Below are 12,500 nucleotides of genomic sequence, written 5' to 3'. Positions count from 1 at the left end.
TTTTCAGTTGAATAAAATGAATCAATAAAACTTTACACAGACAAATAAACATTTTGTATTTTGGTGATTTTAATTTTAATTTATTTTTCATCTTTTCTTTTACATTTAAATTTATTTTGTATTATTTCATTTTCTCTCTGAGTCCCTTTATTCTTTTTTTTATATATTATGAGAGAGTCGGACAACTTCTCACCTGTGTGTGTGTGTGTGTGTGTGTGTGTGTGTGTGTGTGTGTGTGTGTGTGTGTGTGTGTGTGTGTGTGTGTGTGTGTGTGTGTGTGTGTGTGTGTGTGTGTGTGTACAGGTTGCGGAGGTGCGCAGCGTCTTGGCTCCTCTTCTGGGCGACAGACATGAGATCCAGTGTGTCACAAACGATGAGGTCAGATGATCGACTTTAGTCCAATTAACCCTCCTGTTGTCCTCGAGTCAAGGAAGGAAGGGAGGGAGGAAGGAAGGATGGAAGGGAGGAAGGAAGGATGGAAGGGAGGAAGGAGGGAAGGAAGAGGGAAGGAAGGAAAGGAGGGAAGGAAGGAAAGGAGGGAGGAAGGAGGGAGGGAGGAAGGAGGGAAGGGAAAAGGAAGGAAAGGAGGAAGGAAGGAAGGAAGAAGGAAGGAGAGGAGGGAAGGAAAGGAGGTAGGAAGGAGGGAGGAGGGAAGGAAGGAAGGGAGGAAGAAGGACGGAAAGGAGAGAGGGGAGGAAGGAAGAAGGAAGGAAGGAAGGAAGGAAGGACAGGAGGGAGGAAGGAAGGGAGGAAAGGAAAGAAAGAAGGGAGGAAGGAAAGGAAGGAAAGAAGGACGGACAGAGGAAAGAAGGAAGGAAAGAAGGAGGGAGGGAGGGAGGGAAGGAAGGAGGGAGAAAGGAAAAGAGGAAGGGAGGAAGGAAGGAAAGAAGGACAGAGGAAGGAAGGAAAGAAGGACAGAGGAAAGAAGGAAGGGAGGAAGGAAGGGGGAAGAAAGACAGAGAGAAGAAGGGAGGGAGGAAAGAAGGACAGAAGGAAGGAAGAAAGGTGGATGGATGAAGGAAGGAAGGAAAGAGAGAAGGCCTTTCTGATTTTAACCAATTATGTAAAACAAAGTGAGCGATCGCTGCACATCCACGGATTTACTCTCCTTCACTGTTTCCAGATCTTATATCTTTATTCAAAGCAGATGAATTAAACTGTTGTCTGTCCAGTTGTGAAACATCTGTCTCTCTCACTGCGGGAGATCCTGCCAAGAAAGACGCGTTGGCATCTGAAAGGATCCCAGAAGTGACGCGGCTGCCAAAAGGAAAACAGATCAGATCGAACTGAGTCAACAAAACGTCGCATTTATGATGGATTGTTGTTTTTTTTTTTACGGGTGTTAAAGACAAAGCGGTCGCTCACTCGCTCCAAAAACAATCTGACATTAGTACGAACTGAACTTCTACCGGATCAGCAGCGGTAATATGTGGTGGCGGTAATATTGTTGATGGTGGTCTGCAGAGTCCACACAACGCTGAGTTCACTTTCAGTTTGAAATCAAAGTGCAGCTGTGCCTTCCAACAACATACCTCAACTACAACTGAACAGATCTGCCTGACATTTACAGCCACTGTTTTATTTTAACCAGGCGGAGAGTTCTGGTCCTCTGAAATGATGCCAACGCGGAAGTAACTTAAAACTGCATTCTATCAAAAGGCCACCAGGGGGCGACCGTTTTGGTGTCAAAAGGACTTCCGTCTCTATACAAGTCAATGGAGAATTCACCAACTTCTCACTTGATTTCTAACCTCAGTAAACGTTTTCAAAATGTGTTTATGGTCTCAATCGCTAGTTTAAAGCCTTCTTCAATGCAGTATGATGTTCATTTGGGACATTTTGGCCTCCCTGATTTTATATGTGACGATAAAGCAGGGTATGCATTAGGGCGTGGCTACGTCGTGATTGACAGGTTGATTGGTTCACAGGTTCAGGAGGGCGCCTCATGCTCCTCCTGATGCCCATATAAGTAGAATCCCTGTTTTTATTTTTCCCAGCATGCACCTGACATTTTCAAGATGTCGCTGCTCAGATCCGAAACTATTGGCCTCCGAGCAGCAGTCCACAAACCAATGGGTGACGTCACGGAAGTTACGTCCATTTTATATACAGTCTATGATTGCAGATGAATTAAACTGTTTTCTGTCCAGTTGTGAAACATCTGCGTCTCTCACTGCGGGAGATCCTGCCGAGAAAGACGCGTTGGCATCTGAAAGGATCCCAGAAGTGACGCGGCTGCCAATAGAAAAACAGATCAGATCGAACTGAGTCAACAAAACGTCGCATTTATGATGGATTGTTGTTTTTTTTACGGGTGTTAAAGACAAAGCGGTCGCTCACTCGCTCCAAAAACAATCTGACATTAGTACGAACTGAACTTCTACCGGATCAGAGCCTTCAAAGTGATGCTAATAATACACATATAAATAACATGATGTAAATGTCCCAGCTCCCTTCCTTCTTGTGGATCTTTACTTTATTATGAGATCGTCTGTAGTAGAATTAAAGAGTTAGGGTTCACTCGTACTGGCCCACGTTTGCCCCCTAAAGTCCCGATCATTTGGCCAGTGTGAGTGCAAAGTGTACCGAGCTTGAGTACGGTACACCTCCCTGGTTGGAAGAGGTGTGCTTGAGCACCATAGACTGTATATAAGAAATCGATTACATCCGTGACGTCACCCATTGGTTTGTGGACTGCTGCTCGGAGGCCAATAGTATCGGATCTGAGCAGCGCCATCTTGAAAATTTCAGGTGAATGTGCGCATGCATGACCAAGTGCACCGTGCTCAAGCCAGACGGGGAGCTCCGGTCCTCTGAAATGATGCCAACGCTGAAGTAACTTAAAACTGCATTCTATCAAAAGGCCACCAGGGGGCGACCGTTTTGGTGTCAAAAGGACTTCCGTCTCTATACAAGTCAATGGAGAATTCACCAACTTCTCACTTGATTTCTAACCTCAGTAAACGTTTTCAAAATGTGTTTATGGTCTCAATCGCTAGTTTAAAGCCTTCTTCAATGCAGTATGATGTTCATTTGGGACATTTTGGCCTCCCTGATTTTATATGTGACGATAAAGCAGGGTATGCATTAGGGCGTGGCTACGTGGTGATTGACAGGTTGATTGGTTCACAGGTTCAGGAGGGCGCCTCATGCTCCTCTGATGCCCATATAAGTAGAATCCCTGTTTTATTTTTTCCCAGCATGCACCGAAATTTTCAAGATGCTGCTGCTCAGATCCGAAACTATTGGCCTCCGACGAGCAGCAGTCCACAAACGTCTCCTCCTTTCCTCCTCTTCTCCTCCTCTCCTCCTCCTCCTTTTCTCCTCCTCTTCTCATCCTTTCCTCCTCTTATCCTCCTCTCATCCTCTCCTCCTCTTATCCTTCTCTCATCCTCTTCTCCTCCTCTTCTCCTCCTCTCATCCTCCTCCTCTCCTCCTCTCCTCTCATCCTCTTCTCCTCCTCTCCTCCTCTTCTCCTCCTCCTCCTCTCATCCTCTCCTCCTCTCCTCATCCTCTCATCCTCTCCTGTCATCCTCTCCTCCTCTCCTCTCCTCCTCTAATCCTCCTCTCCTCCTCCCCTCCTCCTCTAATCCTCCTCTTCTCCTCTAATCCTCTCCTCTCATCCCCTCCTCTCCTTCTCTCATCCTCTCCTCCTCTCATCCTCTTTTCCTCCTCTCCTCTCATCTCATCCTCACCTCCTCTCCTCCTCTCATCTTCTCCTCCTCTCCTCCTACTCTCATCCTCATTCTCTCCTCTCATCCTCACCTCCTCTCATCTTCTCCTCCTCTCCTCCTACTCTCATCCTCCTCTCATCCTCATTCTCTCCTCTCATCCTCCTCTTCTCCTCCTCCTTCTCTCCTTCTCACCCTCTCCTCTCCTCCTCCTCTCATCCTCCCCCTCCTCTCCTCCTCTTCTCATCCTCCCCTCCTCTCCTCCTCTTCTCATCCTCTCCTCCTCTCCTCCTCAGGGTCGTGAGGTCTGGTTTCAGGTGAAGATCCCTCTGGCTCGCAACCTGACAGTTGGCTGTGATCACCATGGCGACGCCGACCGGGATCCAGCAGCCGGGTCGGACCGGAAATGGGCCGCTCCTCCTCCTCCTCATGTTGGACACCCCTGTCCTCCTCAGACTCCTTTCTTCTTCTTCCCCATCGACCACGAGCAGCCGCGGAAACCCTGCAGCTAGCCGATGATGTCAGAGCCTTATTCAATAGATGAATAATTTGTTCCTCCCTTACTTCCTTCCATCCTTCCTCCTTCCTTCCCTCCTTCCTTCCTTCCTTCCTCCCTCCCTCCTTCTTTCCTTCCTTCCTTCCTTCCATCTGCCCTTTCTCCCTTCTTTATTTTCCTTCCATCTGCCCTTTCTCCCTTCTTTTCCTTCCTTATTGTCTTTTCTTCCTTCCATCTTTAATTCCTCCCTTCCTTCCCCTCGTTCTTTTCCTTCCTCCCTTCCTGTCTTCCTTTCCTTCCTTATTGTCTTCTCTTCCTTCCCCTCCTTCTTTTCCTTCCTTCCTTCCTGTCTTCTCTTCCTTCCATCTGTCCTTCCTTCCTCCCTTTTCTTCCTTCCTTGTATTTTCTTCTTTCCCCTCCTTCTTTCCTTCCATCTGTCCTTCCTCCCTTGCTACCTTCCTTTCTTCCTCTCATTCTTCCTTCTTTCCTTCCATCTGCCCTTCCTCCTTTCTTTTCCTTCCTTATTGTCTTTTCTTCCTTCCATCTTTCCTTCCTGTATTCTCTTCCTTCCCCTCCTTCTTTTCCTTCCATCTGTCCTTCCTCCCTTCCTTATTGTCCTTCCTTCCTTGCTACCTTCCTTTCTTCCTTTCATTCTTCCTTCTTTCCTTCCATCTGCCCTCCCTCCCTTCTTTTCCTTCCTTATTGTCTTTTCTTCCTTCCATCTTTCCTTCCTCCCTTCCTTCCCCTTGTTCTTTTCCTTCCTCCTTCCTGTCTTCTCTTCCTTCCTTCCAACCTTCCTTCCTCCCTTTTCTTCCTTCCTTGTCTTCTCTTCCTTCCCCTCCTTCTTTTCCTTCCTTCCACCTGTCCTTCCTCCCTTCCTTATTTTCCTTCCTTCCTTGCTACCTTCCTTTCTTCCTCTCATTCTTCCTTCTTTCCTTCCATCTGCCCTTTCTCCCTTATTTTCCTTTCTTCCTCCCTTTTCTTCCTTCCCCTCCTTCTTTTCCTTCCTTCCATCTTTTTTAATGATCTGTCCATCATTAATCAATAAACAGTTATTTTACAATAGATTAATATTTTTTTTATACATTTTTTTTAAAGATATAAAACCTTAAATCCTCTTAAATGTGATTTTATCTTCTCTGACAATAAACTGAATATCTTGAATAAAACATCGACTCATCTTTAAAAACTAAACTAAGAAAACAAATCTCAATATTAATCATTAATAAAAATGCATAGTCATACCCATAGTTCATTACTTAATTAATTAATAGTTCATTACTTAATTAATTAATAGTTCATTACTTAATTAATTAATAGTTCATTACTTAATTAATTAATAGTTCATTACTTAATTAATTGACATTTATATTATTTAAATCTTAACCTCCATGTCGTCCTCCCGGGTCAAATTGACCCCGTCTGTTTTGACTGTTCCTTCTTTCCTCCCTTCCTTCCTTCCTTCCTTCCTTCCGTTTGTCCTTCCTCCTTTCCTTCCTTCCTTCATTCCTTCCTTCTTCATCCCTCCCTTCCTTCTTCATCCCTCCCTCCCTTCTTCATCCCTCCCTCCCTTCTTCATCCCTCCCTCCCTCCCTCCTACCTTCCTTCCTTCATTCCTTCCTTTCCTTCCTCCCTCCTGTCCTTCCTTCCTTCCTCCCTCCTTTCCTTCCTTCTTCCTTTCTTTCCTTCCTCCTTCCCTCCTTTCCTTCCTTCCTCACTCCTTTCCTCCCTTCCTTCCTTCTTCTTCCCTTCCTTCTCTCCTTTCCTTCCTTCCTTCCTTCCTTCCTCCCTCCTTTCCTTCCTTCCTTCTTCTTCCCTTCCTTCTCTCCTTTCCTTCCTTCCTCCCTCCTTTCCTTCCTTCCTCCCTTTCCTTCCTTACTTCTTCCTCCCTTCCTTCCTTGACTCGAGGACAACAGGAGGGTTAAATGTGGCTCTTTTTGTCATTTGGTGTTTTTTTAGGTGTCCAGTGATTTATTTTTCTGTGCAGGTTGTTAAAAAAAGAGGAAAATAAAGCAGATAAACACCAAAGTGACCAATGAGAAGAAGTCATTACGTATTTTGGTTCGTTTAGTAAAGTACGAAGTATGTACTTGTACTTCGTTAGTATTTTCCAGGTATCTACTTTACTTGAGTATTTCATTTTCCTCCATTTAAACACAAATATCTGAACTTTCTTCTCCTCACATCATCTAAACAGGCTCGTTACTTGTTTCAAACCTCTGTGCTGTTCTCTCTGTTTCCTGGAAGCAAAGTCCAACAATGTGCAGACAGAGCAGGAACATGACTCCTATCATATGAACACATCTGTGACAGTGATTAATAGCCTCATATTTATATTTATATTATATACAGTTGCAAGAAAAAGTATGTGAACCCTTTGGGATTACTTGGATTTCTGCATAAATTGGGCATAAAATGTGTTTTAATCTTCATCTAAGTCAAAACAATAGACAAACACAGTCTGCTTAAACTAATACCGCACAGAAAATTATGTTTTAATTTTTTTATTGAACACAACATGTAAACATTCACAGTGCAGGGTGGAAAAAGTATGTGAACCTTTGGATTTAATAACTGGTTGACCCTCCTTTGGCAGCAATAACCTCAACCAAACGTTTCCTGTAGCTGCAGATCAGACCTGCACAACGGTCAGGAGGAATTTTGGACCATTCCTCTTTACAAAACGGTTTCAGTTCAGCAATATTCTTGGGATGTCTGGTGTGAATTGCTCTCTTGAGGTCATGCCACAGCATCTCAATCGGGTTGAGGTCAGGACTCTGACTGGGCCACTCCAGAAGGCGGATTTTCTTCTGTTTAACCCATTCTGTCTTTGATTTACTTTTATGCTTTGGGTCGTTGTCCTGTTGCATCACCGATCCTCTGTTTAGCTTCAGTTGGCGGACAGATGGTCTTAAGTTTTCCTGCAAAATGTTTTGATACAATTGGGAATTCATTTTTCCATCGATGACAGCAATCCGTCCAGGCCTGAGGCAGCAAAGCAGCCCCAAACCATGATGCCCCCTCCACCATATTTCACAGTTGGGATGAGGTTTTGATGTTGGTGTGCTGTGCGTGCCTTTTTTTCTCCACACATAGCGTTGTGTGTTCCTTCCAAACAACTCAATTTTGGATTCATCTGTCCACAGAATATTTGGCCAGTAGTTCTGTGGAACATCCAGGTGCTCTTTAGCAAACTTCAAACGTGCAGCAATGTTTTTCTTTGACAGCAGTGGCTTCCTCCGTGGTGTCCTCCCATGAAGTCCATTCTTGTTTAATGTTTTCCTTATTGTAGATTCGTCAACAGAAATGTTAGCATGTGCCAGAGATCTTTGTAAGTCTTTAGCTGACACTCTAGGATTCTTTTTCACCTCATTGAGCATTCTGCGCTGTGCTCTTGCGGTCATCTTTACAGGACAACCACGCCTAGGGAGAGTAGCAACAGTGCTGAACTTTCTCCATTTGTAGACAATCTGTCTTACCGTAGACACATGAACATCAAGGCTTTTAGAGATACTTTTGTAACCCTTTCCGGCTTCATGTAAGTCAACAATTCTTGATCGTAGGTGTTCTGAGAGCTCTTTTGTGCGAGGCATGGTTCACATCAGGCAATGCTTCTTGAGAACAGCTAACTCAAAACTGGTGTGTGTTTTTATAGGGCAGGGCAGCTTTAACCAACACCTGCAATCTCATCACATTGATTGGACTCCAGGTTGGCTGACTCCTGGCTCCAATTACCTCTTGGAGAAGTCATTAGCCTAGGGGTTCACATACTTTTCCCACCCTGCACTGTGAATGTTTACATGTTGTGTTCAATAAAAAATGAAAACATATAATTTTTTGTGCAGTATTAGTTTAAGCAGACTGTGTTTGTCTATTGTTGTGACTTAGATGAAGATCAGAACACATTTTATGCCCAATTTATGCAGAAATCCAAGTAATCCCAAAGGGTTCACATACTTTTTCTTGCAACTGTATTTATATTCTGGCTTGCAGCAGAACCAGAACATATTTTGTGTGCAGACATTTTATCAGGATTTTTATGCATCATTGATCATTTCAGAGCCTGAACTTTCTTACTTTTACTGGAGTAAAGGTTGAATCAGAGTCTTTCTTTACACAAGTATCTGAACTTCTACTTAAAGTAAAAATAAATATGTGTTCTGAGTTTGACATACCAAAGAAAAGTTGTGTAAAAGTCTGCTTATTTCTCTTCTCCCAAACGCTGTGGGAGTACCCGTCGAGTCCGCTGAAGCCCCGCCCCCTACCAAGTGTCACCTGTCAATCAAAGTCACCACCTCTGCCAGAAACATGGACGTTAGATCTGAGAGCTTTCTGCTGCTAGCTCGGCTGCTAACGGTGATTTTCAGACCCGTCCATTAAATCCTGAACACAGAAATGTTGAAACAGTTTGTGAAGCCTAGCTCCACAACTCAAATCTAAATGGTTGAAATGCTTTTTACACCTTTTTTAGAAATACATTTATGACCTATTTAATGTGTTTAGAAGAAAATGTCTGAATTCATTTTACACAGTCTTTAACTACAGAATGTGAGGAGCTTTAATCACTTCTGCTGAGGAGCATTAAACTGAAACTGAAGAGAACAGAAAGCAGACGTGTCCTCATGTTTGAGCTGAATGTTTCTACATTTCCCAAACTGTCTTCAAGCTGTAAATCGTCTCTCAGATCCATGTGAATACTGTTGAAAGACGACACACGCACACACAGAGACACACACACACACACACGCACACACAGAGAGAGACAGACACACACACACACACAGAGAGAGACAGACACAAACACACACACACACACACACACACAGAGAGACAGACACACACACACACACAAACACACAGAGACACACACACACACAAACACACAGAGAGAGACACACACACACACACACACACACACAGAGACACAAACACACACACACAGATAGAGACACACACACACACAGACAGACACACACACACAAACACAGAGAGACAGACACACACACACAGAGAGAGACAGACACACACACACAGAGAGAGACACACACACACAGAGACACACACACACACACACACAGATAGAGACACACACACACACAGATAGAGACACACACACACACACACAGAGAGACAGACACACACACAGAGAGACACACACACACAGACACACAGAGACACACACACACACACACAGATAGAGACGCACACACACACACACACACACACACACACACACACAGAGACAGACACACACACACACACAGAGACAGACACACACACACACACAAACACACAGAGAGACACACACACACACACAAACACACAGAGACAGACACACACACAGAGAGACACACACACACACACACAGAGAGACAGACACACACACAGAGAGACACACACACACAGAGACACACAGAGACACACACACACACACAGAGGCACACACACACACACACACACACACACACACACACACACACAGACCAACTTGATGAACATGTTCACAGTTTTATTGACAGTTTACACTTTGTAGTTTTTTTTAAATCCTCCTGCAGCCAAAAAAGAACCAGAAGAAGAACTGACAGAACATTCAGAAAGCACTAAAAACAGATTCCGACGCCTACGTAAGAATACCGTGAACCTAATGAAACAAAAAGATCTTTAAAAAAAACAAAACAAAAAAACCAAAAAGATAAAATGAACAGAAGCAGAAACGCTGGAGCTGCTCTGGTCATTTTTTTTTTGGGGGGGGGGGGGGGTGAAGGGAGACACATGGGGAGAGATGTATTCACAGAGAGAGGGAGAGAAAAAGAACAAGTCTGACAAGTTCTTTCAGTCCAGTTGCTTTTCGTGTTTTCAGATTCGATGCCAAAACCAACTTCCAGGACTTCTGGACGCTGCAGCTGTTGAGATCTAATCAGAGTTTTAAACCGTGTGGGAGGGTTTTCACCGAAAAGTAATAAATCAAAATGACTGGCGTTGTGTCCGTGTTTCTCTCCCTCCGCTCCGTCCGTCTCCATCGTCTCCGTCCGCTCTCAGTGCTCCAGGCGTCCCAGGAACCGCAGGTTGAGGATCTTCAGCTGGTCGTCGAGCTCCATGCGCACGATGCCGTCGTCTCCGTCGATACTCAGCAGGATCCCCGTCGCCTCACGGTCCTCGCCGAGAATCACCTTCACCTGCAGGGACCACGACCAATCAGAGGCTTTCTAACACCCGACCATCACTTCCATTCATTTATAATAAAGACGATATTAAATATAATAGTGATAAATAATAAATAATGCTTTAAATACGACGGAGTATTAGGGACAAACTAAGAGGGGATATAAATTAATAAATAAATTGATATGCAATATTATGACTTTATTCTCGCAATATTCCGACTTTTTTTCTGACAATATTCCGACTTTATTCTCACAATATTCCGACTTTATTCTCACAATATTATGACTTTATTCTCACAATATTACGACTTTATTCTCGTAATATTCCGACTTTTTTCTGGCAATATTCCGACTTTATTCTGGCAATATTCCGACTTTATTCTGGCAATATTCCGACTTTATTCTCGCAATATTCCGACTTTTTTTCTGACAATATTCCGACTTTTTTTCTGACAATATTCCGACTTTATTCTCACAATATTACGATTTTATTCTCGCAATATTATGACTTTATTCTCGCAATATTACGACTTTATTCTCGCAATATTCCAACTTTTTTTCTCGTAATATTATGACTTTATTCTCGTAATATTACGACTTTATTCTCGTAATGTTACGTCTTTATTCTTGTAATATTACGACTTTATTCTCCTAATATTACGACTTTATTCTTGTAATATTACGACTTTATTCTCATATTATTATGACTTTATTTTCGTAATATTCCGACTTTATTCTCCTAATATTACGACTTTATTCTTGTAATATTACGACTTTATTCTCATATTATTATGACTTTATTCTCATAATATTACGACTTTATTCTCCTAATATTACGACTTTTTTGTCGTAATATTATGACTTTATTTTCGCAATATTACGACTTTTTCCTCGTAATTATATGACTTTTTTGTCGTACTATTCCGACTTTATTCCCGTAATATTGCGACTTTATTCTCCTAATATTACGACTTTATTCTCCTAATATTACGACTTTATTCTCATAATATTACGACTTTATTCTCCTAATATTACGACTTTTTTGTCGTAATATTATGACTTTATTTTCGCAATATTACGACTTTTTCCTCGTAATTATATGACTTTTTTGTCGTACTATTCCGACTTTATTCCCGTAATATTGCGACTTTATTCTCCTAATATTACGACTTTATTCTCCTAATATTACGACTTTATTCTCATAATATTACGACTTTATTCTCCTAATATTACGACTTTATTTTCGCAATATTACGACTTTTTCCTCGTAATTATATGACTTTTTTGTCGTACTATTCCGACTTTATTCCCGTAATATTGCGACTTTATTCTTCTAATATTACGACTTTATTCTCCTAATATTACGACTTTATTCTCATAATATTACGACTTTATTCTCCTAATATTACGACTTTTTTGTCGTAATATTATGACTTTATTTTCGCAATATTACGACTTTTTCCTCGTAATTATATGACTTTTTTGTCGTACTATTCCGACTTTATTCCCGTAATATTGCGACTTTATTCTCCTAATATTACGACTTTATTCTCCTAATATTACGACTTTATTCTCATAATATTACGACTTTATTCTCCTAATATTACGACTTTATTTTCGCAATATTACGACTTTTTCCTCGTAATTATATGACTTTTTTGTCGTACTATTCCGACTTTATTCCCGTAATATTGCGACTTTATTCTCCTAATATTACGACTTTATTCTCCTAATATTACGACTTTATTCTCATAATATTACGACTTTATTCTCCTAATATTACGACTTTATTCTTGCAATATTACGACAAGTAATTTCCAAAAAAATCATCTATATTATTTATCTTCTGGTCAATTTTAATCATGTTTCTTTTGTTTTTTAGTCTCTTTTTTTAAACCTAGTTTTTAGTCTAACTTGTATTATATATGTTTCTCTTTACTCTACTTTCACCTAGTTTATAAACTAACTATTAATAAACCTTTTCTCTTATTCTTGATATATATTGTGAGTGTTTTCAGATGTTACCTTGTTGTTTTTGGTGGGAGTAACAGGCTCCAGGTGATCACTGCTGATACTGACAACCTTCTCCGACTCCTGCATGAACACAGAACACATGCCTCCCTACACACACACACACACACACACACACACACAGACCACACACACACA

At 42.0% G+C, this 12,500-nt stretch overlaps 2 protein-coding genes across 2 annotated transcripts in view; one reads left to right on the top strand and one right to left on the bottom strand.

Annotated features, from left to right (window-relative positions):
* The window catches only part of rnaset2l (ribonuclease T2, like), an 8,207-nt gene extending 4,023 nt beyond the window's left edge, over positions 1 to 4,184 (top strand). Inside the window, exons 7-8 of the mRNA XM_062419946.1 lie at positions 304 to 378; positions 3,968 to 4,184. Of these exons, the coding sequence (XP_062275930.1) occupies positions 304 to 378; positions 3,968 to 4,183 (291 nt within the window). The 3' untranslated portion in view covers position 4,184. The remainder of the gene's footprint in view (positions 1 to 303; positions 379 to 3,967) is intronic.
* A 5,487-nt stretch (positions 4,185 to 9,671) lies between these two features.
* Positions 9,672 to 12,500, bottom strand: part of supt5h (SPT5 homolog, DSIF elongation factor subunit) — a 20,391-nt gene continuing 17,562 nt past the window's right edge. Inside the window, exons 13-14 of the mRNA XM_062419945.1 lie at positions 12,357 to 12,452; positions 9,672 to 10,343 (exon numbers count right to left, since the gene is read on the bottom strand). Of these exons, the coding sequence (XP_062275929.1) occupies positions 10,203 to 10,343; positions 12,357 to 12,452 (237 nt within the window). The 3' untranslated portion in view covers positions 9,672 to 10,202. The remainder of the gene's footprint in view (positions 10,344 to 12,356; positions 12,453 to 12,500) is intronic.

The sequence above is a fragment of the Scomber scombrus genome, chromosome 5, assembly GCF_963691925.1.
Source record: "Scomber scombrus chromosome 5, fScoSco1.1, whole genome shotgun sequence".
Taxonomy (NCBI): Eukaryota; Metazoa; Chordata; class Actinopteri; order Scombriformes; family Scombridae; genus Scomber; species Scomber scombrus.
The sequence above is the reverse complement of the archived record's forward strand: the minus strand, read 5'-3'. Positions and strand labels throughout refer to the sequence as shown.